This window comes from Rhineura floridana, chromosome 11 (genome assembly GCF_030035675.1).
Source record: "Rhineura floridana isolate rRhiFlo1 chromosome 11, rRhiFlo1.hap2, whole genome shotgun sequence".
NCBI lineage: Eukaryota > Metazoa > Chordata > Lepidosauria > Squamata > Rhineuridae > Rhineura > Rhineura floridana.
Window position 1 is genome coordinate 28188394 of NC_084490.1, and position 24260 is coordinate 28212653.

Here is a 24260-nt window from a genome sequence, read left to right on the forward strand (position 1 = left end):
AGGGAGCCTGTCACCCAGAGCAATCTCGACAGGAGAATCATTGATTTCATTGTAGAGGAGACATTACCACTTCAGACTGTGGACAAACCATCATTCATTAATCTGGTTCGCATTGGACTCCCCAAAGATCTCACCATCCTATGTGCCAAGACTCTGAGAGACAGAATTGAGAAGAGAGCATGCCACGTGAGGGAAACTCTTGCAAACCGAATGGGTGCTGTGGCATATATAGCAACCACTGCAGATTGTTGGACCAATGGCAAGAAGAGTTACTTTGGGGTAACAGCCCACTGGATCAACTCAACTACCCTGAAACGTGAGGTCGGGGCCTTGGCTTGTAAGCGTCTGAAGGGGCGCCATACATACGATGTCCTTTCAAAAGCACTGCATGATGTACATGTGCAGTACAGGATCCACAACAAAGTTATGTGCACTACTACAGACAATGGCTCCAACTTTGTGAAAGCGTTCAGTGTTTTCATGGCCAAAGAACCAGTGGAAGCTGCAGGCACCAGTGACGATGATGGTGATAACCAGGAGGAGGAGGAGGAGGAGGCTGAGGTGGAGTTTGTGCCTATCTGTGAGATCCTGGACACAGGACCTGAGGCAGAGGAAGAAGCTGCAGACTCAGGAGAGGATTTTGTTTTACCACCACACCCTCAACCTTGTGGCAACACAAGACATAGAGGCCATGCTTTCTGACTCCTCCAAAGGTAGTCTTCTTGGTCCTTTCAAGAAACAGTTTCGTTCCTTGATGGGAAAGTGCAGCAAGTTGTGGTCCAAGCAGAACCAGTCAGCCCAGATTGCTGAGTATATCCGTGCGCAATGTGGTGTGTATCTGAAGGTACCGAATAAGACCAGGTGGAATTCCACCTTTGATGCGTTGAAGCAACTACATGAGCTCCTGTCAACTGTGCCACTAAAAATGCATGCCATAATGGACCGCTGCTCCTTGTCCAGGATCACAGCTGCTGAGATTGAAGTGGTACAGGAATACACAGAGATTATGGAGCCACTAGCCCAGTCCCTAGATATCCTGCAACGGGAGAACGGCATGTTCATGGGGTATTTGCTACCAACGCTCTGCAATCTGGACTGCAAGTTAGAAGGACTGGAAAACAAACCTGAGAGGTACACATACTGTTTTCAGCTGCTGAGAGGTGTGCACGAAGCCCTAAGAAAGCGGTTTGCAGCTATCTGGGAGGACAAGAGGCTTCTTCTGGCAGCCTGCCTACACCCTCGCTTCAAACTAGATTGGCTGGAATCGTGTCAGGCCACCACCCATACCAACAAGTAAGAACATTAGGGAAGCCCTTTGGGTGGATTACTCCAAGGGAAATGTTGTCTCAAGGGAGGCATCAGAGGGCTTAAGGTGGTAGGCAGGGGCTGGGCCTTTTCTTCCTGGGGCTCCTCATCACAACCTTGGGTTGCTGCAGGTAATCCTTAAGGGTCTGCTGTGCTGCCCCATGAGTGTGGTGACTTGGTCACCTTCCTACCTTCCATGTCATCATCCACAGGCTCAGGCTGGACCCTGAACCAGGGGACATGACAAGCATCAGGAAATGAAGAGCAGATGATGGTTTCCTAACATATATGTGTTAACATATCCTCTCTCTTTCTTAGATACACAATGGAAGCCTTGCTGAAAGCTGAAATAAAGATGGGTGTACTTAATGAGGACAGTGATCAGTCTTCAGATAAAGACCAGGAAGGAGATGACTTAGAAGATGACTTCTTTAACTTTCTGCCCCAGGGCAAGAAGTCAGCAGTGGACACTGCTGAGGAGGAACTGGTGAGGTACCTGAGGTCTCCCAGCAGGGAAGTGTCATCACTCCATGGCTTTCCACGTGTGCTGCGGTGTTTTTTGCAGCACAACACAGGCATGCCTTCAAGCGCCGCAGTAGAACGGCTGTTCAGTACTGGTGGCAACGTAATGACTGTAAAAAGACATTCCTTGTCTGACATGCTCTTTGAGCATCTTGTTCTTTTGAGACATAACAGAAACATATTATAAAAGCATTTCAAGTGTAAAATTTGATTTCAAGAGTTGGGGTATCTTCATTGCTTGGGGGGGATGTGAGATTCTGTTATGCCATTATGTTAATCTTATGGATAAAATTTTTTATTCTACTACCCCCTGTGTGTGTGTGTGTGTTTTTAATATTGTTTTAGGCTTCTTAGATGTGCAGCAGCCAAGGCCAGCACCTTGTAGGCATGTTTTTTTTAAAAAAGTAACTGAAATGTAATTGTAGTGATTACTTTTGAGAAAAAGTGAAGTAATCAGTTACTTTCAGAGCTATTGTAATTATAACGGTAATTACTACTTTTTTGGGCCAAGCAATTGTAACTGTAATTTATTACTTTTTAAAAGTAATCTTCCAAGCTCTGGTGATATACACAGGCTTCCTGTCACTCATATCTTTGCAAAGGGGGCCACTGTTAAAGGCTGATTTGGATATCCTGCAGCAGTTGCTGCATTTCTGATGGTGTACAAGTCTTCATTTGCTGCACTTTTGTTGCTGCTAGAGAATCTGAGCAACTGAGATTTCTTAATGGCTTCCAGCTTAGAAAACCAGGCAATGGGAACTCTTACACAAATGCCAGGGCTAGTCAGCGTGACACCCCTCCTCCCAATGTTTTTAGACTACAGCTCCTACCAGACCCAGCTAGCATATCCAACGATCAGGGCTGGAGGAAGTTGTAGCCCAAGAACTTTTGGAGAGCACCATGCTGGCTGGCTCTGCCTTAGGCAATGCTGAGCTTTTAGTAAGTGGACCAGGAGGACAAAAGCAGCCTCAGTTTGGTTACCAGCTGACCTCAACCACATCCTCTTCTCTATTGCTTAGACTTCCCAGTGACAAAAAAAAATGGGAAAAAGGGTTTTAGAATAAGTGTGTCTGTGCAGAAGTGCCTCCCCCCCAAAAAGAACAGATATACTTGTGAATATATAATTTTCTTTCCAGAAAAGATTTTAGATGTTTTAAACCACAACCCATTAGTATGAAAGCCCTGAGCACTCATTTTCAGCATGCAACTGAGCAGTAAATGTAATCTGAGGCTAGTCCTGAGCTGAAAGTTCTCTATTGAGAATGTCTGACTCAAAATTTGGGAGAGCCTTGGTGACTGGGGGGTGGGAAGAAATTTCACCCCAAGATTCAGCATTGCTTACTCTCACTGTGGCAAGGTAGTGGTATTTTTTTCTGTGGTTCTGCTAAATGCATCAGCAGTTGAACTCCTCTATATGCCTTGGCAGCAACATGTCACGACATAATGCCATTCTAAGAGCACTTCTGGACCAAAGATTGCAGCATCAGCAGTTGAACTCCTCTATATGCCTTGGCAGCAACATGTCACGACATAATGCCATTCTAAGAGCACTTCTGGACCAAAGATTGCAGCAGAAGCAGAGCTTTTATTGGTGTTTTGTTGGTCTTCAGAATGATACGACATCATGAAGCATTGTTCTTGGAGAAACAATGATGGAGATGAGGAAATGTTGGCCACTGAAGGTGGCCACCAAGAGGAGGTCTGCTGCTCCCTGCAACCCAACATTGAAAGGAGGGATATCAGACAGGAAACACAGTGAGGGGTGAATGTTTGATTCATTTGTTCAGATTTGGGGAACTGAAATATGGCAGCCCTAATATGGGACCTAATTGACCAATACCAGCTGGCCCATCCTATATAGGATTTCCCTGTCCACTGTTCATGTTGGTCATGAGTTGCAGAAGAATTCATGTTATGTTTTAGGAGCATGGATCATCTTAATAGCTGTGCTACAGTCCATTCAAATATCAGAATTAAAAGGCAACATCACACAGTGAAAAATAATTTTTAGAACATGTCCACATCATCAATCATTTCAGCATAAATATATTCATCAACTGGCGTATATTGGATCCAAATTAATGTATTAATGTTTTAAGAAGTTCCTATGTTATAAAGTGCCAAATATATTTCCATCAAGAGGTTGAAGCAGCTGGTACTAATATATCAAAAATCTTCACACAAAGGTCCTTCAAATCTTCATAAATCATAAGAGTTGCTTCTCTTAGATCACTTGGCAGCCTATGAGCAAGTAGCCTAAGCCTCTCTATTTTTTCCCATATCCCTGTTTAAATCCATGTGCTTTCATTTATCATAATACCGTCCCTTATAACTGTATGCTCTTATTTCTACACACTAAGTCTATTGTTAACAAATAGAACAGCACCTGAAAAGACCCCAATGCAGTTATTGAATGTTCTCAAAACAGCTGAAAGCCAGTGTGGTTAGAGTGTTGGACTAGGACCTGGGAGACGGGATCAGATCCCTAATCAGCCATGAAGCAAACTGGATGATTTTGTTCCAGTCACCATCTCTCAGCCTAATCTACCTCATTGGGTTTGGGGAAAGATAAAATGGAAAGGGGAGAACATGTATGCCATCTTGAGCTCTTTGGAGGAAAGGTGGAACAGAAATGCAATACAGTAATACCTGAGTTAATAAAGTAGATGCGTTCCTGGACATTACTTTTTTAACAGAAACTTTGGTACCAGAGGGAGGAATAACATGGAAAGAATAGGGATAGGTTCTTACAACCGTGTATAGATGGTGGGGGCAGCTTCAACAAAGTCTTTATAGGGTGCCTACCCAGCACCCACCCACCCCCTTTGCTTCCCACTCCCCTCCTTCTTCTCCTCTGTATCTTATTGGATCCTTCCTTCCTCAGCCCTGGAAGAAAGCAAGAGATCTCTTTAATGCAAAGCAAAGACACAGGCTTGTCAGTTTCACCTTTAAGCAAAGGCTGCGGCATGCTGGGTCAACATCTTCATCCAGCTGTCCACTACAACCCCAGGGTCTCCTTCCTAATCAGTCACCACTAGTTTAGATCCCATTAGCATATATATGAAATTAAGAGTTTTTTGCTTCAATATGCATAATTTTACACTTGTTTACATTGAATTTCATTTGCCTTTTTACCGCCCATTCACTCAGTTTGGAGAGGTCCTTTTGGTGCTCTTCGTAATCCCTTTTTGTTTTAACAACCCTGGACAATTTAGGTCCTAGGCTATGGTCTGAAGGCACATAAGGCCAGCTCCCTGCTGAAGCTAAGCAGGGTCAGGTCTGGTCAGTGCCTGGATGGGAGACTGCCTGGGAACCGTATGTAAGCTGCCTTGGGTTTCTATCATGAAAAGACAGACGGGGTATAAATGTAATAAATAAATAATAAATAATAGCATCATCAGCAATCTTGACCTTCTCACCCTAACTCTAGATTGTTTATGAACAATTTAAAAAGTACAGGTCCTAATACATATCCTTGGGGGACTCCACTTTCTACAGCCCTCCATTGGGAGAACTGTCCATTTATTTCTACTCTCTGCTTCCTGTTACTTAAGCAATTCCTGATCCACAAGAGGACCTCTCCTCTTATTCCATGACTGTTAAGCTTACTCAGTAACCTTTGGTGAGGTACCTTGTTGAAAGCTTTTTGAAAGTCTAAGTACACTATGTTCACTGAATCACCTCTATCTATATGTATGTTGACAGTCTCAAAGAATTCTAATGGATTCATGAGACAGAACTTTGAGACTTGACTACCCACACCAATAATATTTATATTGACTTTTCTTGTAAAATGCTAAAAGAAAAAGTCTGCTAAAAGACAAAGGTAGGGATGAATGATATGTGGATGTGCACAGCTATTTCTGTTTAGCTCTTCATCCAACCACCAAACAGATGTCACAGAGATATGAACACAATGGAAACTGTAAAATGCCAATATGTGCTCACATCTCAGATTGCATCCTAAAGCAGAGGGCTCAGACTACTACTTTATTTTACTCTTCTCATTATCTGTTCCCTGCTGTTCATCTCAGGCCTCAGAACAATTATGTAGCACTTGGGGAAAAAGATGCAACCCAGCAGTCCAGCACAAGAACCTAACATAGAAAAAATCTCCACGGCCATCATGTATTTTCCTTTGGTGCTCAAGTAAGAGGGAACAAAGGACAACCAAACACTGCAGAACATCAACATACTGAAAGTAATGAACTTGGCTTCATTGAAACTGTCAGGTAACTTCCTGATGAGGAAAGCCACAATCAAACTGACAAGGGCTAGCACACCAAGGTAACCGAGAACACAGTAAAACAGGGTAGCTGACCCCTCATTACATTCCAATACAATTTCTTCACTCACTGAGTGCATGTCAACATCTGGGAATGGTGGGGAGATTGTCAGCCACAAAGTACAAATGCCTGCTTGAATAAGGGAGCAGGAAAGAACAATGGAGCTGGCCAGTCTTTTCCCCATCCATTTCCTCATGCTGCTTCCTGGTTTGGTGGCCATGAAAGCCAGAACTACAGTGATGGTTTTGGCCAACACACACGACACTGCCACTGAGAAGATGATGCCAAAAGCCATTTGTCGGAGGAGACACGTCACCATGTGAGGCTGTCCAATGAAGAGCAAAGCACAGAGGAAGCAGAGCAGGAGGGAGACGAGGAGAGAGTAGGTGAGGTTTCGGTTTTTGGCTATGACTATGGGTGTGTTTTGGTGCTTCACAAACATTCCTAGCACCAACACTGTGATGAAAGAAAAGGAAAGAGCAAAAGTGGCTAAACTGATCCCCAAAGGTTCTTTGTAAGACAAAAAGCTTATCTCCTTTGGAGCGCATGAATCATGTTTTTTGCTTGGATAATGATCTTCTGGGCATTTAATGCAATCAACCATATCTAAAACAAAAGGAAAGTTGTTGATTTAGGTTTTTTTTACAATTATCCCCTTTCTGTAGCATTAATTTAAGCTTTCTAGAAAAGAACCAGAGAGGCGATCAATCAGTGTCAAACACTGAAACTGTTTTTTAAACTAAAAATTAAATAGAAGAATGCAAGGAGCAATTTGGGGATTGTAAATGGTATAGCTGGTACAAATGATGTTGCACATCTGCAGGGGCTGGGGCTGGCTGAAGAGCCCACAAAGCCAAATCTGAGACACATCCATTTCATAATCTAATGTTTAGGGAGGGCGGAGATCACTGTATTAGAGATTTTGGAAGTGAGTGAGTGAGTGGCAATGTTTCTCTGAAGGAGGGCAGCATGTTGTATCCAAAAGAGGTACTTAATTCATATTACCTCATGAACTAATTAGTTTTTGCCAAAAATCCTAAGTGAAATTCAAAGAATAACTTAGTGGTTCTGACTGCTGTGGCTAGTAAAACACACACACACACACACACACACACACACACACACACACGATACCCAACCTCATTACTGAAAGGATATCCTGGGTATCACAAGAATTTCCTAACTGAATATGGATTGTTGGTTAATATTACCCTTCCAGTTAAAAAACCATTTTTAAGATAGGATTGGGTCAATTTCTGGAGCTCTTCCTACATCTTTTGAAAGAGCTGCATGTGACATTTCTTACCCTTTTGGTTTGCAATCATCCCTTCTGGACATGGGACACAATCGTAGCAACAAAATGGCTTCCCCTCCTTCTTTTTCTTGCTGTAACCAGGATGGCAATTGTCGTTACACACGGAGAGGGGCATCACCTATCCAATAATGGAGGATATTGTTTTCCAATAAGCAAATGTGCTTTGGGAATTTATATCTCACAAGTTATGGAAATGGCCTTAAACATGGGAATAATGGTGGTTTTGAGATTCTAGACAGCACTTAGCATGCTACTGATAGGACCTGACATCAGCATTGCAGCACTGCACTGTTTTTTTTTTTTTTTTAATAATTTTTATTCAAATTTTTCAAAAGACAAACAAAACAAAGTCAAAAAAACATAGCAATACATCAACAAAAAATAAAAATAAAATAGTTGACTTCCGATTTGTCGCAGATCAGCTATAAGTATATAATATACATCAAACCTGTCCCTTAATGTATACATACAGAATCCCTTTTCTCCGTAGGCTGTCTTAATTAATCGTCAAATCCCAGTATCATCATTTTATTTTGATCTTTCAACAAAAAGTCTAAGAGAGGCTTCCATTCCTTAAGAAATGTATCTGTCGATTTTTCTCTAAGTAAACATGTCAATTTGTCCATTTCTACTAAATCCATTAATTTCAATAGCCATTCTTCCATTGTTGGTATTGATTCCATTTTCCACTTTTGTGCATATAATAATCTTGCTGCCGTAATCATATATAATATTATTCTTCCATATTTCTTTTCTATTTGTTTATCCATAAAACCCAATAAAAAAATTCTGGTTTTGACTGAATATTTATCTTTAGAATTTTTTGCATCTTCCTACCTATCTGTGCCCAAAATGATTTTGCCTTTTTACATAACCACCACATATGATAAAATGATCCTTCTTGTTGTTTACATTTCCAACAAACATTAGAAACATTACTATACATTTTTGACAACTTTTCTGGAGTCATGTACCAACGGTACATCATTTTATAAAAATTTTCTTTAAGATTATAGCATAGTGTAAATTTCAAACCTTTTTTCCACATATTTTCCCATTGATCCATTTGTATGTTATGACCAAAATTTTTTGCCCACTTTACCATACACTCTTTTACTTGTTCTTCCTCCATATCCATTTTCAATAAGAGTTTATACATTTTCGCAATTATATTTTCATCATTTGTACACAATCCTATTTCAAAATCAGATTTACTTATTTCAAACCCATACATTTTCTTGTCCATTTTATATCTTTCTAACAATTGTAAATAGGCAAACCATTGAAAACTATATCCTTCCTTTGTCAGTTGTTCTCTCTCTTTCATTGTATATTCTCCATGTACATTTTCTAATAGTTCTTGATAAGTTAACCATTTCTCTTTTCCAGTCATTTCTCTTCTATAAAACGCTTCTTGACTTGAGACACATAATGGTATTTTCGAATAAAACCTTGGTTTGTATCTATTCCATATTTTCAACAGAGGACGTCTTATAAAATGATTGTTAAAGTCTACATTTACTTTTACTTTGTCATACCATAGATATCCATGCCATCCCCACTTCAAATTATGGCCCTCCAAATCCAATAGTCTTTTATTCCTCAATAAAATCCATTCCTTTATCCAGACTAAACAGCAGGCAGCAAAATAAAGTCTCAGATTTGGTAATCCCAGTCCTCCTCTTTCTTTGGCATCTTGTAGTAGTTTAAATTTAACTCTTGGTTTTTTTCCTTGCCATACAAATTTAGAGATATCTTTTTGCCATTGTTTAAAAGGTAAAACAGAGGATATTACAGGTATTGTTTGAAACAAAAACATCATTCTCGGTAATACATTCATTTTTATCACAGATATTCTACCCATTAATGACAGTTGTAGTTTATCCCATCTTAGCAAGTCTTTCTTGATCTCTGTCCATAATTTTTCATAATTATTATGAAACAACTTTGAGTTTTTATTTGTCATAATGATACCTAAATATCTCAACTTTTTTTCTATTGTAAAATCTGTCTTGTCCATTAACTCTTTCTGTTCCCTTAAAGTTAAATTTTTCACCAACATCTTTGTTTTTTGATTGTTGATCTTAAATCCTGCTAACGGTCCAAATTCTTTTAATTTGTCCATCAATATATGAATTCCTTCCAAAGGGTTTTCTAGTACAATTATCAAATCATCAGCAAATGCTCTCAATTTATATTCTTCTTTTTTTATCTTTAATCCCGAAATCCTTTTATCTTGCCTTATATCTCTAAGCAGCACTTCTAAGACCAGAATAAATAAAAGGGGAGATAATGGACATCCCTGTCTTGTACCCTTTTGTATTTCACATGAATCCGTTAAATCTCTGTTAACAATTATCTGGGCCTTCTGAGATGTATAAATCGATCTAATCCATTTTATAAAATTGTCTCCAAAATCCATTTGCTCCAAAACCTGAAACATAAATTTCCAATTCAAATTATCAAATGCTTTTTCAGCATCTAAAAAAATCAAAGCTGCTTGTTTATCATTTCGTTGTTCTAAATATTCCAACACATTCAAGACATTCCTGACGTTGTCACGTAATTGTCTTTTAGGTAAAAACCCTGATTGATCTTCCTGAATAAATTGTTGCAATATTATTTTCAATCTTTCTGCCAAGATCATTGTAAAAATTTTATAGTCATTATTCAATAGAGATATTGGCCGATAATTTTTTGTTTTAGTTAAATCTTGCTCCTCTTTAGGTATTAATGTTATATTAGCATTTTTCCAACTATCCGGTATCTTTCCCTCTTGCAGAATAAAATTCATTGTAGACTGTAAAGGTAGCAAGAGTTCTTCCTCCAAACATTTATAATACATTGCAGATAACCCATCTGGTCCTGGCGCCTTTCCTAATTTAATTTTGTTTATAGCTTCAGATATCTCTCTTGACGTAATAGGGCCATTAATAGCTTGTCTCTGAAAATCTGTAATTTTAGGCAAATTCTGTTTAGATATATACTCTTCTATTTTTTCAGATGGAATTTCCTGACACTTGTACAATGTTGAATAATATTGATGAAAAATCTTTTTGATTTTTACATTATCTGTCAGCGTCTCATCTCCTTCTTGTATCTTTAAAATAATATTTTTTTGACGTTCTTTTCTTAATTTATATGCTAACCATTTCCCAGGTTTATTTGCAAATTCAAAAGTCCTTTGTTTAGCAAAATTTAGTTTCCTTTCAATTTCTCTAACTGTCAACATTGACACTTGTTTCTGTAACATTTTAATTTGATTTACAATAGAAACTTTAGTTGGATTCTTTTTCAATTCTTCCTCTTTTTGTTTTATTTCTTCCAAAATTAATTGCATTTTCTGTTGTTTCTTTTTTTTTAATTCAGAGTTACATTTAATAAAATATCCCCTCATAAATGCCTTACTTGTATCCCAAACGATATTTTCACTTGTTCCTTTATGTAAATTATGTTCAAAAAACTCTTTTAATTTCTTCTTACATTCTTGTACTACTTTGTCATTCTGAAGTAAAGATTCATTTAGTCTCCATCTAAATCCAAGATTTTTTTTTTTTAAGGTTAATATCACAGGATTGTGGTCCGAAAAAGTTTTTGGTAATATATCCATTTTAAAAATATCCTTCGCTAAAATTTTAGACATCCAAATCATATCAATCCTCGAGAATGTTTTGTGTCTTTCTGAAAAATAAGTAAATTCCTTTGCGTTATCATTTATATATCTCCAGGTATCCACCAATTCTAAATGTTCCATCAGTTCAAAGCAAATCTTCGGTAATTTACCCTGTGTCTCTTTGATATTTTTTTCAGAAAGCCTATCAATTTTTGGTGAGATTACCCCATTCCAATCACCCATGACGCACCAATGATCATATGAAAACTCTGACAATTTTTCCATAAGTCCTGTGTAAAACCTTGTTTTATCTTCATTGGGAGCATAAATACCCACTATCAAAATGTTTGTACCCTGTAAAGTAATTTCAACCCCCACAAATCTACCACTATCATCCAGTAATACCAATTTAGGAAGCAATTGTGGGTTAATGTAAAGAACAACTCCATTTTTTTTTTTTGGTCCAGCCGAAATAAATTCTTCACCCAAATTTTTACAAATCAAATATTTGGAATCTTTCTTCTTAATATGAGTTTCTTGTAAACAAATTATATCCAATTTTAATTTTTTCAAATAATGAAACACTTTCTTTCTCTTCTGCGCCGTGTTGGCTCCATTTATATTCCAAGTTAGATATTTGTAATCCATCTTTAAGCGTGTATTTTAAAATGTGCCTGATGCTCCTTTTAATCCATCATCTTCCTTCCCCTCCTCTGCGTATCCTTGTTGACTTTGTTTCCCAGGAATTATATCCATATCTTTGAGTTTATCTTCTTCCATATCTTTTAAAGCTTTTCTCAAGAAGTCCCTTGCTTTTTGAACAGTATTCAATCTATATTTCTGTTGTCTGAATGTAAAGATCACTCCTTCTGGAACATCCCATCTAAATTGAATTTTGCATTGCTTAAGTTTTTCTGTAAGGAAAGTATATTCTTTTCTCTTACGTAGAAGTCTAATAGGAATTTCTTTCATCACCAGTATTTCCTTACTATCAATTTTAAAGGTATTTTTAAAGTGTTGCTGTAATACCATATCTCTGGTCGTCTTTTTTATAAAATGAACAAGCACATCTCTTGGAATTTTTTTCATTGTTGCATATCTGGAATTAATTCTATACACTTTGTCTATTTCAAATTCCATCCGATCTTCATTCAAATCCAGAAATTTTACTAAAGCATTAACAATTTTATCTCTGATGTCTTCACCTATTTCCTCAGGGATTGCACGGAATCTCAAACAATGCTCTTTATTTCTCATTTCAGTCACAGCCAAATAGTCCAAGTTTTTTTCTAATTCCAGATTTAATATATCTGTTCTATTCTCCAAGATTTGTACCTTTTCTTTAGTATTTTTTGCATCCTCCTTTATTTGCCCAATTGTCCCTTTAATCTCATCCACTTGTGTTTTAATATAGTCTTTTATATCTATCAATTCAGTTTTCATTTCCTGTTTTATAGCATTAATCCCTTCCATTATTTTTTGAAACATATCTGGGGGTATAGCCCCTTCCTGTGGGTCAATAGAACCTCTTCGCTCCTGGGCCCTAGTTGCTTTTTTAGTTGTCATTTTCAAAAGAAGCCTTTAATTTCTGATATTAACCACTGTTCCAAAACCTAGAGGCAGTCTATTTCTTTTTTTTTTTTCCTCCACCAACAAAAGAGTTAATATTCCAGGCCTGTTATTATAGTCCAGCCAGCACAACACAGTTCTTATCTACGTCCAAGAATGCAAAACAATCCTGGTTCCCAGTACAGCCAACACCAAGCGATTAGTAACATATACGAACAGCAGATTCGTCCAAAAAAAAATAGTCCAAGGAGAAAAATAGTCCAAAATATATTTCCATCAAATAATAATTACCTCTCATCCGTTTTTAAACTTTAAAGCTCCAAATTCAGGCCAGCTTTTTGTCGTAAAAAAAAATATATAAGTTGTTTACATTTTCTTTCTTCCTTAATTATATTTAAAAGAGAAAAAGTATGACTCACCCAGCTTTCTCAGTTGCTGATTCGTAAACAAATCCCTTTTATTGTAGTAATTTAAGCCAAATGATAAGATTTAGACAGAAGTAGGCTCGCTGGTTAAGGACGTTTTTTTTTAGAAGGAAAAAAAACGCTTCGCTTTATCCCAGTACAGCTTGCATGGAAGTCCTGACTCCGTCTTCAGCCGATCGGCATGCCTTCTTATCTCAGGAATTTCCTGATCAATTCCAGCCGCCGACAGCTCAGCGAAGTCTTGTGGAGAATCTGATCGGTTCTCCTATACCTTGGAGAACATTTAAGCCAGTCAAAGTTTCCTTTTAACTGGCTTTTAACCTGAAAAAAGCTTCCTCTGAGGCAGAGATCTCTCAGAGACAGTCACCAGCTGAGCACTCACTTCCGGGAAGTCACTCACCCACAAAGCCAAATCTGAGACACATCCATTTCATAATCTAATGTTTAGGGAGGGCGGAGATCACTGTATTAGAGATTTTGGAAGTGAGTGAGTGAGTGGCAATGTTTCTCTGAAGGAGGGCAGCATGTTGTATCCAAAAGAGGTACTTAATTCATATTACCTCATGAACTAATTAGTTTTTGCCAAAAATTCTAAGTGAAATTCAAAGAATAACTTAGTGGTTCTGACTGCTGTGGCTAGTAAAACACACACACACACACACACACACACACACACACACACACACACACACACACACGAAACCCAACCTCATTACTGAAAGGATATCCTGGGTATCACAAGAATTTCCTAACTGAATATGGATTGTTGGTTAATATTACCCTTCCAGTTAAAAAACCATTTTTAAGATAGGATTGGGTCAATTTCTGGAGCTCTTCCTACATCTTTTGAAAGAGCTGCATGTGACATTTCTTACCCTTTTGGTTTGCAATCATCCCTTCTGGACATGGGACACAATCGTAGCAACAAAATGGCTTCCCCTCCTTCTTTTTCTTGCTGTAACCAGGATGGCAATTGTCGTTACACACGGAGAGGGGCATCACCTATCCAATAATGGAGGATATTGTTTTCCAATAAGCAAATGTGCTTTGGGAATTTATATCTCACAAGTTATGGAAATGGCCTTAAACATGGGAATAATGGTGGTTTTGAGATTCTAGACAGCACTTAGCATGCTACTGATAGGACCTGACATCAGCATTGCAGCACTGCACTGTTTTAACCATTTTTAAAAATATCTGATCCAAGAATTTTCTTGAACCTTAACTTCTTATTGACTGAGATGAAATAAAAACAATGGTTTATATTTCCTAGATCAGGGGATCTAACCTATGGCTCTCCAGATGTTGTTGGGCTAAAACTCCCACCATCCCTGGCTATTAGCTATGCGGACTGGGCTCATGGGAGTTGGAGCCCAACAAAATCTGAAGGGTCACAAGCTAGCTACCCCTGTCCTAGGCAGTATATACATTTAATATCCCTCTTTTAAAACTGTTTGCAAAGAGAGGGGCTTTCTGTTCCTTTCTCCATCTGCAAATGATCAGGATCCAGGAAAAAACTTTAAGCAACCCCAGTTGCTACATTAGTTGATCAATTGCATTACTTTACATTTGCATTATTATGCCAATGGCAGACTGTTTTTTTTAAAAAAACTTGATTAGCATTGGAGTATTGCTGTGTTTAGTCCACCAACTATACATTTGGGAAAGTTGTTTGTTCTCTATACATTTGGGCCCCTTAAGATATTGCAACCAAATTTTGTATGATGGTTCCTGAGCTCAATGAGAACGTTTTCATCTATGTTTGTGTACAACTGGATGTAATTTTGAATGAAGATGGTGGACTAAAACTTTCAAAACTGCACTGATTTTTTTGTTTGTTAGAATTCCCAAGCAGCACTGGATACAAAGCTGCTAGTTTTCAAAATAACTGATGTGACCATTTTCTTGAGACTTAACTCCTTATCCACTGAGATTAAATTAAAAATAATTCTTCATATTTCCTAGATCAAAGGTAGCTAGCCTGGTCCTCCAGATGGTGTGGGACCATAGCTCCCACCATTCTTGGCTACTGGCCATGCATGCTGGGCTGATGGGATCTGGAGTCCAACAGGGCCACTGTTCAGCCACCCCTGCCATTTATTTTTCATCTTTTAAAACTGTTCACTCATATCCTCCCCATTTAGGAACATCTACAAAGGGGAACTTTCTATTCCTTTCTCAAGCTCTGCAACTGCACAGGATCCAAGACAAAACTAGAAGGAACCATACTTGTTACAGTATGTGATCCTTTAAATTGAGGTGTCTTTATTTTGAAATGCTCACAGTATTGCTCTATGAATATTCAGTTTGTACTTCAGACTCAGGATTAGACTCAGGAACAATTGACCTCACAGAGACATAACACATTTCTATAAAATTTCAAGCAGCTTTCAGAGGTGAGCACAGAACCAAGTGAGGGCAAAGTGAGAATTTGCAGTTTAAAAAGAAAACCTTAATGTTAGATGTAAAGACTAATTTTAACATCACTTTGGTCCCAAGGCTCATTTAAAATTGGATTGCTTCCCAAACAATTTCTGCTAAGATCCTGCCTGGTTAAGCCAGGTGTGCCAAGTGATGGCATCCTTCTGAATGGTTAATGCTTGCTCTGGAGGAAGCAGGGGATCTGTCCTTCCAACTTTCACTTTTTGAAAGGATTGGTTTAGGGAAAAGACCCAGTTGATGACATCTAATCCAGCTACTGAGTTGCCATTCTGGTCAAAGGAAACCTCATCTCCAGCACTATTGTTAAAAGAGACACTTTCCAGAAAATGGTGCAACTAGAAGGAGAAAGGGAAACAAAACAGTTCTCTTTTACAAAAAAGGAAGAAGGGTTGCATGTTTGGCTTTGAGATATGCTACTGACTGCCCTTGCAGGATATGTTCTATCCTTCCTTATTTTTCACAAACTTTGTTATTACCCTAGAAAAATGTTACAGACGTTCTACTCCTGCCCCAGCATGGCCTCCATCCCAAAGAGGCAGAATCCAGCTCTCCTTTGTGTGGTTCCTAATGGTCATCTGAGTCGAACTAGCTGCCCTCCTTCTAGCTTTTGCCTGTCCCCCCCCTTCAGGGTTCAAGAATGTGCTTACCTTGATGCCATATTTCTCTTCTGCATCCTGACATTGCCCCCAGTATAATGTATCTTTTTAGTGAGGCTGTTCCACTTGGCTGGAAAGTTTGTTCAGCCACTGTGTATTGACCCAGGCAGCTGGGGTGAGGCAGGAAGTTCTAATTGAGGAGAGGGAACATATGAACCAAGATGGGGGGGGAGAGAGAGGGAAGCAAGTAGCTAGCTAAAGAGATCCTGCCTAGGAATGTAACATGAGCAGATTTGGATAGATAGCCTGAATAAACAGAGCACCACAGAGCTGGAGGCCAACCAGACATATAGCTACAGAGTCGTAGTGGAGAGATCCGAACACACTGGCCATACTGGCATACTTGGATAAAAGTGGGCAGGAGCAGATAGCATGGTGAGGCAGTGCAGTGAGCCATCCTCCTAACAGTGGTCTTGCTGCAGCTTACCTGGACAATGTGGGGGCCAGGCATGGTGGTGATGAAGTTGGTACTGTGCAGCTGCACTGGCAGGAGAGCCATATTGGTTTCACTGGTGTGCTCATGCAGTCTGAAGCTTGCCATTCTCCTACTGCCTCATCCAGGTAAGCTTCAGTGATGCCAGCATTGGGAGGATGACACTATGGCAAAGCCCTACCATACCAGCTGCTCCTGGAAGTGTGTGTGGGGTAAATCATGTACTGTATGTATTGGGAGGGCATGTGAATTTTGAGTACTACCATGAAGTCTCTGATTTAAATTTCATCACTGCCATCACAACTGACCAGATGGTCTTAAGCAAGTCAGTAATGGGATGAAGGAAAGGCCAGGGAAGCATCTTGTGTAATATCACTGAGTTTTATGTTTGGGTGTAGAACTCTAATTCAATAAAGTTTAAAATAAAATGTGGCAACAGGTATTTGATTTCACACGTATTACATAGGTTTCTCTCATCAGAACATTGGGATTGGCTACAGTTTCCTGTTCAGTGTAGATTCTGGTTGGCTGCTATGTGATGTGCAAAAAAGCATTTCCTTTTCATTATTTGAATGGCATCATTGTAATTCCTAATGCAGATATGCAATATGAAAGTGCATGCACTTAGCAACAAGATGGCTCTCAATACCATTTTTGGGGAATTGCAAGTGCTTTTGCATTCATATCCTCCTTGCAGGCTTCCCATAGGCATCTGGCTGGCCACTGTGAGAACAGGATGCTGGATTAGATGGGCCTTTGGTCAGATCCAGATTGGCTCTTCTTACGTTCTTAACCCCAGGAGTGTGGATGCTCCCTTTCATAATAATTCCAATTAAATAAACAGGAGAATTTGATGCTCCATCATACTTAGTCATTCTCAAATTGAAGAATAATGTAGAGGAATATGCTGGACAGGGTCACTTTGAGAGATTTCAGGCTGTAATACTATAGCTACCCATCTGGTAGTAAGCCCCACTGAAGTCAATGGGATGACATTACTGAGCTTGTACATATAGGTTTCTACCGTCATGTAATGTACATATACACAGAGAGAGAGAGTAGTGGAAGCAGGTGTGGTTGGTGGTTGAATGGCTGAGATGAGACAGGAGGGACGATCCTTTAGGCCCTTCTGCAGTAGCAGAGACTACATGAATCAGTAACATTTCAAGCCAGGGATTGGGAATTTGAGACCCTCTGAATGTTGTTGTACTCCAACTTCCATCCGCCGCAACCAGCATAGTCAGTCATCAGGTATTATGAGAGCTGTAGTCTTATAACATCTGGAGATCCAGAGGTTTCCCCACCCCATCTATAAGCTAATGGCAAACAGGAGAAAGGAATGGATGCTCAGCAAGATATGAATTATTGTAACAGTCCTTTTGGTAAGAGGAAGGAAGCCCAAATGGTGAGTGTCTGAACTAACTGTGAAAACAAAATATGCCATCATCATTGGAATTTGTTGTTTCCACCTGTAGATATTAATCAGAATTTTATTACCTGCCAGAGCTGTTGATTCTGAAGCTTCAGGCTCCCTCTGTCCACCACTGGTTTATGTTTGGACTTCAATGAATGCATGGCTTGTAAAGCATGTGCCACAGCATAGACAGCATTGTAGATGTTATAGCTATGGCCAGTCATGCCCATTTCAAAAAAAGCTCCAGGAAGGCTCTCCAGGTTCTCATCTCCAGTGCAGGTTCCCCCTTCCATATAATCCGCAATGGAATCTGGCAATTTACACTTGAATGCCTGCTGCCAGAAATCCTTGATAAAACCATCATCTTTGGCCTTAGAAGGATTTCTTGCCAGAAGAAATTGTTGAAATCCTGGTAGTATATTTGAATGGCTTGTGAAAGCTATAGCACCCTGAAAGATCTGGATACCCCACTTCCTTTGAAAGCTCAAAGTTGCAATATCAATTTGGACAGACATAATCCATACTTTACCTTTAGGATTACCTGTGTCTGATATATAGATAAATGTTCCTAAAGAGATTATGGCATGGATTTCTCCATAAAACACCAATACATTCACTTTTCTCTCCATGATATCACCATATATTTTCTGAATCAGTTCTGCTGCATTAAGAGCTTCAGTGACAAAACTGAACCTAGGGATTCTCTTTATGGAGTCAAAACATATGCCATTCTGGAAAAATATAGGAAGTGCAGTCTGTACAAATCTTTCTCCATCATCATCATCCACAACAAGTACACTAATCCAGATCCACTTGAAATGCAAAAGTAACTGCAGAATCCCCAGATACTGAAGAGCCTCTTTCTGGGCCATCTGGAAAGTGGGAAAGACTTGAGTTTTATCAGTCATTGCTGACGTAGAGCCATACATGAGCTAAAGATGAAAGTGAAAAGGCAAAGTGAAGAACGTCAGTAAAAATAAAGAAATAAATTTAATTCTGTACTTATGCACCTGTTAATTGTAAAATGTTGTTCAGTGTTTGTTGGTTTGGACATGGCAAGCTATGCTGAAGCAAAAATGGATGTGATAATATCCACATTCCTACTGTTGCTGTGCTGGAGGAGGGGAGGGGGTAGTGATGCATGAGCCCGAGGTTTGCCTAGGCTCATTCCCATCTCTCTAAACTACGGTTTATTATAATGTGCAAATGTGGCCAATATCCACTCTAAATCACAATTAGCAGTTGAAAAGTTGATCTTGAATGCCAGAATTCCTTCTGAAAAACATAAATGTCTGACTTCCGGGAAGGGTGACTTCGCTTGTGCCTGCTTTTGGGACGGGCTCCCGCCTCAAAAGAAGCTTATTCAGATATAAATCAGTCAGAACATTTTTTTTTGACTGATGAAATTTCTCCCGGGCAGGGAGAAACGTAGAGATCAACCTCAAAAGCCTGTTTTTGTTGGGAGGACTGGATTTCATTAATTTATGAGATAAGGTCCAGCCAACAATGCCGGACGGACTTCCGAACAAGCTCTATCTGTTTAAGCGATACGTTTATCTTTTCTTTAAAGAGAGAACGGACTAACAGGCAAGCACTCTTCTTTCTATTATTTTTTTTACTTGGTCTAAATTGTTGCAGCAAAAGGAGATTTGTCAGATTGATCGGCTTTGGACAACTTCTGGGTGAGCTATAACTCTTCTCTGTTATTCACGAAATTAACAGCTTATCTCTGTTTCTGTCGCAAAAAGCTGTCCTGGAAGTGCATTCTAAAGATATAAACAGAAGAGGGATTTCTATTCCTGATTTCTATTCCGAGGAATATTATATTGTCTGGGACTATTCTCTTTTTGGTCTATTTTATTTTGACGAATCTGCTTCTTCACGACGCCACTAACTGTTTTGATGCTGGGAACTAAATTTGTTTTGCATTCTTGAACATAGAGAGGCTGCTCTGTTTATACTGTGATGTCATCAAGCCTGCAATATTAACCCAATTGTTGCTGAAATAAGAAGTGGTTCTTCTTTATTTTTGTTTTGCTTTGTTTTCGTGGTTTTAAAAATGGCAATCAAGAAAGTGGCTGAGAATCTGGAAGTAACTATGTTTCAGAAAATAATGGATGAGATTGAGATAACGAAACAAACCCTGCGACAGGGTAGTAAGGAGCTGAAAATTGAACTGAGCAAAATGACGCAGGAGCTTAAAGAAATAGGGGATCCTGTGAGAGAGGAGAATGAGATCAGAGATGAGAAAAGAAAAAATAAAGGGAAGATACAAGCCCTGGAGATTGGAACAAATGTGGAATTGGAAAAAGATCTGGAGTTTATGGATTTTAGAAATAAAATCTACTGTTTGGAATTTAACGTTATCTCTGAAGAAATTAATGAAGATATTAGAGATAAAGTTATCAATGGCTTGGATAATCTTTTGGACTGGAATGACGTGATGGAGTTTGATATAGAGAAAATCTATGGAATTAACTGCAGCCATGTGACAATGGAAAAACTCTCAAGAGATGAGCCAGTGCATTTTGTAAAAAAGAAGAACAGAGATATGACTTTACAACAGTATTTCAGCAACTTATTCAGAATGGATGGCAAGAAAATATTTGGGATAGAGGAAATTCCCATCAGACTCTTATTATATGACTATGGCTACGACAGCAAGATTATTATGGAATACTGATAATGGAAGATTGGACACTGAAATTACTGGACTTAACAGGACTATTGGAGATGGAAGATGGAACTAATAGGGATAATGGAATAATGGCTATTGAAATTATTGAACCTAACAGATTTTGATGAGATGGATTAATCGAAATGTTTATTTGGACTATGGTTATGACAATAAGATTATTATTATTATTAACGAGATGGATTAATCGACATGTTTATTTGGAGAAAAATTGATAGATATATTTCTTAAAGAATTGAAACCTCTCTTTGACTTTTTGTGGAAAGAATAAAGTAATGTTTATGAGATTTGATGATTAATTAAGATAACTACTGGAGGAAAGTGATTTTATAATATGATTTAAGAGACAGGATTGTTATGTATTGTAGACCTATAACTGATTTGATCTGTGACAAATGGGAAGTCAATATTTTATTTTTTTTGTTTAATTATTTTTGTTTTGTTTTGTTTTTTGTCTTTGAATGTTTTATGATTTTGTTTTGTATGTTTTATGAAAATTTGAATAAAAATTATTGTAAAAAAAAAATGAAAAACATAAATGTCTGAGTTAAACAAGAGGGATACTGAGACCTTTAAACTGTTTCAGAACAATAATACAGACAGAGGCATTTGTTACACTAAAGGTCTGCCTATGTTACAATGAAGATATGTATTTTTTAAATACTTTTTGGAATACGATACAGGGTAGAAAAGTATATCAATATACCTTCCCTTTGTCTAGAGGCCCAATTATTATTGAAGACGGGGTTTTGTGATTTAGTATTGTTGTAAAATAATTGAGTTCTATTCAGAGTAGACCAATTTAAATTAATAACTATGAACCTTAGTCATGTCTATTAATTTCAGAGGGTCTAATCTGAATAGAACTAGCATTGAATGTGACCCATGATTCTGATAGCCTTTATCCCAGTCTCCTTCTGTGCTGGAATTGCTTTTAAATATATTTTTAAAGTTGTTTTTTAAAGATGCTTTTAAGATGTTTTTAATAAGTTTTAAACTCTTTTGTGCTTAAGATGTTTTAAAGTGCTTTTAGTGTTTTGTTTGGCCACCCTGGGCTCCTGCTGTGAGGAAGGGTGGGACATAAATTGAATAAATGAATGAATGAATAAATAATGTAAAAACTGCTAAAGGTAATCAGCTAGACAATCAGCTCATCTTTATTTTTATTCATTTTTATAATACAAATAAACAATAATCAGTGAGAACACCAACAGATGTATACACAAGCCCAAGTGAAGTCTTTCATTCATTTTTGTTAGTTGATTGAACCCTTCCACCGGGAGCCATGGGTAGTGGCCGGGGCCAGAGGAGGTGGAGGTGGAGCAGGAGCAGGAGCAGGAGCAGGAGAGGAAGCCCCCACCGCCGAGGAGCGAACCCGGAGCGAAGAGATGCCCCTGTGGTGACAATAGCATGGAGCAACTATGGGGTGGTGGTGGACAAGAATGGAGGGAGAAAGGAGCTGGAGGACACAGAGGCAGCGGTAGAATGGACATGAAGAACTAGAGCGGCAATAAAATCTGCACCAGCAGTTGGAATTTACAAGCGGCTGGGAAAGAGGGCTTGTCATCACTGCCCTCCTTAGCATTTCCCTGTTGCTGCTGTTTAACTTTGCATTTTAGTATTTTTAATGTTTTATTATGTTCATAATGTTGAAAAGTTGTTTTTGCTTATATTTATGTCCCTGTTTTATTATTTTTTGTTATTAGGAAATTGTTTTTGCAATTGTTTTTGAGATGTATTTTTGTTCGCCTTGTTGTAAGCCGCCTTGAGCACAATTTTATGTGGAAAGGCGGCATACAAATAAAATGATGATGATGATGATGATAGTTGGTGGTTTTGGAGTTGAATGCGAGGTATTTATGAATGAAGACAAGTTGAACCATGTTGTTTCAAAGTCACTTTTTTTGTCCTCTGGCAGTGTTTAGGGTATCACTGAGTTTTTTGATCAATGCTATTTGCCAGACTTTGTGATAAAACCTGTTAAGAGTCCAGTTCCAGTTTTCCAGTGAGTACTTATTGCCTTCCTGCTACCATGATGTTATTAAGCTTTTGTTAAGTAAATTCACATTGTCTCCATCAAATGTAGCCAATAGAGCTAACTGGGGAGTAGCTGTGATATGTTTACCCATAATTCTCGAACTTTCTGAAAAATATGTCTTACCAATTTTTTTTTATTTTGGGACAATCCCACCAAAGATGTAGAAAGGTACCAAAAGTGTACTATCAGTTTATTATTAAGTTATGAAAAACTGCTCACTTTGAGTTGCTTTTGTGATTTTAGTCTAAATACACATTGTAACTGTTTGGAACTAAGACATAAGATTGCATACTATTTGTTTAGTATTGTTTGTCCAGAAAAAATAAATATTAACATGCAAATTATTATGCATGTTTATTATAATTAAAGTAATGTAAATTAGTATAATTATAATTTATTATAAATTAGTATAAATATTATGTTATGTGGTGCCTGTGAGAGTACTGTACTATAAATCTAAAGAAACCACAAGATGGACATAGGCTGTTCACTCAAGACTGAACCCATTCACCTGGCAAATATATTTATAAGTAACTTAATGTGAATTTTCAGAGAAACTCTCCATTCTGGGACTGGGAGTTACTACTCTGTGCTGTTCTAATTTACAGAGGACTGCACTGTGTCTGAAGGACTGCCTAGTCCAAGTCTAGTTTAAAGATAACATTCCAGAAGGAGGGAGAACAGGGGTCTTGAAGTTGCCAATCTACATTTATCACTTGGGCAGAAGACTAACAGCAGGCACACAAGTCACCTGGTCATTGCTATGGAGAGATTTATTATATTTCCATTTCATTTATAATTATTTCTCAATATGCATTTATACATGTAAATTAGCATGTGCAAACTTTATGCAAATCAATGTGCCTTGCTATTCATGAGTCTCAACAAGGCACACTCCTTGTGCATCCTCAGCCAGGACCAGATAAGGTCTGTCTGCTTATTTCAGTCACATCACTCACTATTTCCAAACCCCATAACAAAATATGAAAAGACAAGACAACTGTGAAAGACTTAACATTCTTCCCCCCCCAGACATGTATCTTCCTACCTGTGAAATCTTATAAATGCCCAGAATGGTTGCAATGTGCCAAGACGTTTCAGAGCTAAGTCCTCCAATGACAGCTACCAGATGAGGGTAACTCTGAGGGTTACATTTGTAGTTAGGCTTAAATCTGCCCAGTGTGGAAAGAAGCTCCATGGTTGCATGATAGGTCCACATTGCATTGAAATAGTTGTCATAAGAACATAAGAACATAAGAAGAGCCTGCTGGATCAGGCCAGTGGCCCATCTAGTCCAGCATCCTGTTCTCACAGTGGCCAACCAGGTGCCTGGGGGAAGCCCGCAAGCAGGACCCGAGTGCAAGAACACTCTCCCCTCCTGAGGCTTCCGGCAACTAGTTTTCAGAAGCATGCTGCCTCTGACTAGGGTGGCAGAGCACAGCCATCATGGCTAGTAGCCATTGATAGCCCTGTCCTCCATGAATTTGTCTAATCTTCTTTTAAAGCCATCCAAGCTGGTGGCCATTACTGCATCTTGTGGGAGCAAA

The 24260-nt window shown here is 38.6% G+C and overlaps 1 protein-coding gene across 1 annotated transcript; it reads right to left on the reverse strand.

Moving 5' to 3' along the window:
* Positions 1 to 5817: 5817 nt before the first annotated feature.
* Positions 5818 to 6717, reverse strand: LOC133367667 (vomeronasal type-2 receptor 26-like). The gene has a single exon (XM_061591761.1). It carries the CDS (start codon positions 6715 to 6717, stop codon positions 5818 to 5820), a length of 900 nt encoding a protein of 299 aa, XP_061447745.1.
* Between the last annotated feature and the right edge of the window lie 17543 nt (positions 6718 to 24260).

What these genes read in the sequence shown, in the direction of transcription:
- LOC133367667 (XM_061591761.1), bottom strand. Translation starts at nt 6,717, where the DNA reads ATGGTTGATTGCATTAAATGCCCAGAAGATCATTATCCAAGCAAAAAA.